This window comes from Notothenia coriiceps, unplaced genomic scaffold, assembly GCF_000735185.1.
Source record: "Notothenia coriiceps isolate Sejong01 unplaced genomic scaffold, NC01 NC01_scaffold00027810, whole genome shotgun sequence".
In the NCBI taxonomy this organism is placed as follows: domain Eukaryota; kingdom Metazoa; phylum Chordata; class Actinopteri; order Perciformes; family Nototheniidae; genus Notothenia; species Notothenia coriiceps.
In genome coordinates this window covers 12,780-18,799 of record NW_011360511.1, presented here as the reverse complement: position 1 = coordinate 18,799, position 6,020 = coordinate 12,780, and the positions used below count along the sequence as shown (strand labels likewise).

Genomic DNA, 6,020 nt, shown 5'->3' with positions numbered 1-6,020 from the left:
GTATTTACTTAGTACATATCTGACCTTAACGATTAAACACATTTGTGCACTCTTTATAAATGCAAACCGAGTCAAGCCGACTCCGGAGGTGGCGGTAATGCACCTTAAAGTTGTTTGCAATCCGCCAAAAAACCGAAAGAAGAAGAAGAAGAAGGCGAAGCAGCAGAAGAAGAAGAAGAAGAAAAAGCCGACTCGGAGCTGTCCGACTTCAGGCGAGCTTTTTGAGACCTCCCCCGGCTGCGATCGGCTATTCTCGTCTACTTTCAAGGTGAGCCGCAACGCGTCTCAAACAAGACTGACGTACAACTGTCCCGCCTCAGAGGGCGTGGCTTGGTGACGTTTCAGGACCGTATGTTCAGGACACAGGGAGGACTCTCCGAAAAACAACTTTGAGATCAAAACAATATCTGAAGAACAAGCAACACAGAAGGATCATTTGGGTATAACGGCCACACCCGAGGAAAAACATTTATTTTTATTTAATCAGGTGAGTCATGATGTAGATATAAGCAGCACGGTCAAATACTGGCCTGTTTTAATGTTTTAATGTTTGGATGTCATTTGTCTTTTGTTCTCGAAGTGCAATCCTCTGGCCAGTGATATGTCTTTGGTTTGTAATGCATGTTATCGTTGAATTTATACCTCCACAAATCCACCCAATGCTATTATTATGATTAAATAAAACTGCATCGATTTGCAATCAGCTGTTCGTCCTGTAGATATCAGGTTATAATAGACCGGCCAGACAGGGATGATGTGTGTGTTTATAGGGAGGGGTCTGGTGACATTAGATTCCGGGCAAACACTGAAGGAAGTCATCCAGACACTGACACGGGTAAACACGGGTCGGTTTATGGAACTATGTTTGTCTTGAACAAACATGCAGTGTATATATCTTTCACATAACACTAGAATTAAGGTAAAACAGGAGAAACCCAAAAGTATTTTTTTATTTTATTTTACGTAGTGTTTTTTTGAGTACCTTAAAAATCGCTTTTTTAATCAAATGTATTGTTATTATTTTCCTTATTTAATAAGCCTTATTTATGTTGCCTAAGAAGGACAGGGGACTTATAAACACACATGCAGTGTACATAATACACTTCCATAATGTTACAGGTTCATTGTTTAGGACAAAATGTCATCCAGCTGCGGTTTTAGGTCACGCCTACAACTTTTCTTCATGGGAGGAGTTTAAAGCAGTGTCGCAGATTATATCATATTTTTGAAACCAGTCAAATTCGAGCGTCTTGTATCATCATGTTCCCTCAGCAGTAACATCTTAGGCTCGTGAGTCTGCGTCATGAAGCGACCTAGCAGCTCAGGGCTCAGGTTCCTGTGTTGGCGCAAGGGAAACATTGTTGATGCAGAGCAGGGGTTAGGTGATCACTGGAGAAGATCTGTGGGTTTTTATTAGCACAGCCTCACCGTGGAGCCCCCTGCTCTGCTCATGTGGACATATATCCAGGCGGAGAGGAGGTTCAGGTGGAAGAGGATTAAAGGAATACTTCACCCACAAAATCACAAATTTGTATCAGTTACCCTCGCTGTTTTACCTTGAATTATTCTTGCATGAGAACAAAGAACCCAAAAACAAATAGTTCACAAACATGAGACACTTTGATGTTTAGCTGTATCATTAAAGACATAAACATTGTTTATTTTCCGTTCACCATACAGGCATTTATTTAAACCTTTTTTTTGTCCAGGAACCTTTGAGTGAGTAATTCATATTCAAATAGTTATTTATTGTTTTGTATTCCTTCATTAAAATGTGCTGATTCTTAACATCTTTTCCCTAAATACATATTTGTATTCTATTTTTTATTTTTAAGTGGACCTTCTGCTATAACTTCATAGGTTATTAAAAACCTCTGCTTTGTTTTGTATTTGTATTGCAATTTTTTATATATATTTGTAATGTTTTATTTATTTAATTCTGATTGAGGTTTGTGAACTCAGAACTCACTATCACATCCAAAATATGGAGTCACCCAATGTCCCCAGCTGCCAAAACCCTTCCAAAAAGAATTCACAGTGTGTCTTGTGCATTGTTTGATATTCTCACTATTGTTCATTCCCAGATAGCACCTGAGTCTGAAGATGTTCGGAAAGCTTCTCTCTCAGCTGCTCTGGAACGCTGGGGAGGATTTTGAGGCAGTGGACTCTTATGAGGAGCTGATGGAGAGTGAGGAGGGAGGATGGATCATCGTTAATCTGCCAGGTAACAAATAAACCCTTCAGAGTCTGTGGCATTCACTTCTACATCATCCACTCAGTTTGGGTGCAGTGTGTTCTGGGATGTAAAGAGAAGATGTCCTCATTGCAGAGAACGAGCCCCTGTCGGCCCCCCCGGCGGGCCCCCTGGAGAACCTGCTGATCGAGCACCCCAGCATGTCCGTGTACCAAATTAGATGCATGATGAGCGGAGAGGAGGAGGAGGTTGGCTCTGACGAAGAGGAAGAGGACACCTCCAGGTTAGTCTTCATTCAGACACACTCGCCTTAGACATTGATGTATTTATTAGTTACCACACCTGGATGTCATCTTTCACGGAAACCTGTGAAAGTCCCAAAGTGTGTTGTGTTTTCATTTTAAGAATCAAGGCTGGATTACAGAAGCTAACAATGTGTATAAAGTTTCAAGAGCTCCTTTAACTTGCATTAGTCAAATACAGAAGATTAATTAGCAGCATTTGTTGAAATAATGACCTTAAGGTTTTTATATGTGTAGTGGTAGAAGGAGCATTCTGCGGATTTATTTCATCAGTGTAAGTACTGTACTGTTAAAATACTCCATTATAAGTTCAAAGATATCAATCAAATGTACTTTAACTATCAAAAGTAGTCATGGTGTATTGCATTCATTTTAATATTAGTATATATTGTTATAAATGATTGATTATGCTGAATTTTTTTTAGGTATGGTTTTCTGTTGTAGTTAGTCGATATAGAACTATTAACCAAATCAAAGTATAAGTGTGCAACCTTTCATTGACTCAATAGAGTGCCACAGTCCTAAAACCCGGAAGTAAGCTGCGCATGGGTTCCCTCGACAAAAAAGCAATGGGATTTCTCCATAGGATTTTGGAAAATAGCTGGAAATAAGGTCGGCGGAAAACAAACCTGTTAGATAAATGCACGTTTTGTTCAGCCGGATAATATCCACATGTCTACCCTACTTTTATAATTGTATTACTACTTTCATTTATAACACTATTGAAATACGCATGTGGGCGACCCTATGGAGGGGGGGTGGTGTGTATCGAAGTAGTAGTTTTGCTAACTTCTCTTCTTCTTCTTCTTCTTCTTCTTTCTTTCTCTTCGAACTCTTCTAATTCTATAAACACCATTCCGAATACCTTATAACCAAAAAAAAGCCAAGCACGGCGAAGAGCACAGTATGTACAAATTTAGCTGCCTTATCGAAATAACAATCCGATTAGGTATTCCAAATAATATAAAAGATTACTCAAATTCAACTATAAAAAGCTTGAGTGATACAACGACGGTACAAAGTACGGTCTCACCGCGCTAAAAGCATCCAAACAACATTTAGTAAACAGACCAAAAACTAATCTGTAATTAACGTAAACAAAAACAACAAACTTTCTTTTCATATACGGATGTTCACGTTACAGTAAACTCTGTACCTTGCTAGTGCCGGCCAAAAGAAAAAAATCTATGTGCTTGGTCCCACTATACTATAAAGTTGTAAGCTAAATTGCGGGAGTTTAGGTAACACACTACAATCTAGGATTTTGCTCGAATTGCAGTCGAGATACGTGTCGCGAGGACTCACGGCGCTTCTCCAAAATCGCAATTAGATACACTATATCCTCGGGTATCCATCTGGTCATATAATAATGTTTGTTATCGCGAGACGTCTTGCTACATATAAACGTCCTAATCGCGACGGTGTCTAGTGTGAAACAGGAACATCATTAGGCAACCATTACTACATTACTCAGTATAATTCTTTATAATTAAATTTCGCCTATGGATAGTAAATACAAAATAACTTGGTTTAGCATAACAAAAAAAAACAACAACGAGTGAACATTAGACTATTACTTAAGAACGGAATAATAGGATGATTAATCTGCTACTTATTGCGCGCTCCTAGGTACTCCACTTCGTGCGCCGTCGTGTGGGACGAAGGCCCGGAGCTCGGTCGCGACGGAAGGACGGTGAGGAGGTCGGCCGCCCTGTTTTCTGTCTCTCTCTACTCTTTTTTCGTGTGTGACAAGACGTTTCGTGCTCTATGAGAGTATGCGCACTCCGACGAGGACGCGTCAGGCACGACGCCACAAGGTTTTGGGCATTCTCATCAGCTCACGCAGGATTTTACTGCGCTATTTCCATAGGTTTGCCCCGACACAAGCGGCTCTCGTCTTTGTGGAGAAGAAGAACCGTCGCATTAGTGCAACACAACAACGAGGAAAATAACATTCCCCCGTCTACACTTAGTAAACAACACACAACCTCTTTATCAGACACCAACAGACGCACGACGAGCGACACAGAGCCCCCGACTACGCATCTCAGTAACGCCCTATCGTCAGCGACCCGAGCTTACGGGAAAAAAGAAGTCAAAAGGCGCCGACTCCGACACATCTGCGCGCGCATAGCTACTTCGCCCGGCTAGCTACAATCTTTCTACCTGGACGAATCGATATTAACCAGCGGTGCGGGGAGGTGCGAAGGAGTCGTGGTTCTTATTTGTTTTGGCAACACATGTGGCGGACATCAGTGCATTCAATAAGTATACCAAATAGCTGAGTAAAAGACAATAACAGTGAGAATGGACACGCGAACGCGCGACGCTTCGCGCGATTCTGGCTCTTGAAGCCATAAAACTTGATGTCTTATAGATCACAAAGTGTACGGAATCTTCCGTCGAGGCACACCATGTGATCATTCACGCCACCCGGTGAGCGAGGACATGGACCTGCGCGCGGCGAACGGAGACAACAAGACATCTCGCGTTCTCTAATTCTTGCTTTACTCTCGCGCGGTAGAGAGGCCGTCTCACAGCGCGCCGCACTCTCCTTCATTATCGTACATCTATAAAGCGTGACTAATTACATCACCCCTCAGTACCACAGTTTCCTCCCACTCCCGACACTCTGGACGGATGCGCTTAGGAATCATGATCCGCTTGCTATAGCGATGCGGCAGTGCAGTGGATACAGCCTAGGAAAGTAGAAGTACCCTGTATGGCTAGAGCGAGGTGACCGTCCGACTGGTTAAGAACAACGCACGTTATAACCGGATCTTCTCTCGCTAGCAAAAATCTAGACATGGAGGCTATCGTGAACGTGAAATATATTTACTCACAATTAACAAAAAAAGCGACGACCCGTATTATACTTGTACGCGGAACATCCTATTTATTTGACTATTGGCGTTTAAGTCTTATGGTCGAGTGAATTTTAGTAGGTTACGCTGAATCTGAGTGCTAATTGGTTTCGAGTGCATTGCATTATGGACTCTACTACCAGACTTCAATACAGGTCCTTCCGTACTTACAGGGAACTACATCTATGCATTGTATTTATACCTGCATCGTCCAAACTAGCAAGTACGAGGGTATCACTCTATACTTCTGTGTCCAAAAATTCTCGAGGATTATCTCTGATCATCGGAGCCCAGGCACAAGGAGACATCTAACAGGGCGGCGGCTTATTGAGCGAGAGAGACGCGAGTCGTAGAGGAGATCGAGTTTAGGATTATAGTGAAAAAATTAATAAATTAAAATTCGTTCAAATCCGTATTTACACTCTTTTTTATTGTGTGGACGTTCTACGAGAAATCCCGCATAGAAGAGTTTTACAAGGGGCACACAAATAGAGTTGTAATTGTTATCGGGGTGGATTTAATTAAAGGTGGTCGGGCGGTGACAAATGCGTAATGGTTTTCGTTGTGATTATCTCACCACGTCACTGCCGCAGGATTTGACCTTCATTCGACGCGTACCCAATTTAGATAAGCTAGTAATTAGAAGCTAATATTTAGATT

At 41.8% G+C, this 6,020-nt stretch overlaps 1 protein-coding gene across 1 annotated transcript in view; it reads left to right on the top strand.

Annotated features, from left to right (window-relative positions):
• Positions 1-343: 343 nt before the first annotated feature.
• LOC104957828 (tumor protein p53-inducible nuclear protein 2) overlaps positions 344-6,020 on the top strand; it is a 7,952-nt gene continuing 2,275 nt past the window's right edge. The window contains exons 1-3 of the mRNA XM_010785500.1: positions 344-487; positions 2,085-2,224; positions 2,330-2,477. Of these exons, the coding sequence (XP_010783802.1) occupies positions 2,104-2,224; positions 2,330-2,477 (269 nt within the window). The 5' untranslated portion in view covers positions 344-487; positions 2,085-2,103. The remainder of the gene's footprint in view (positions 488-2,084; positions 2,225-2,329; positions 2,478-6,020) is intronic.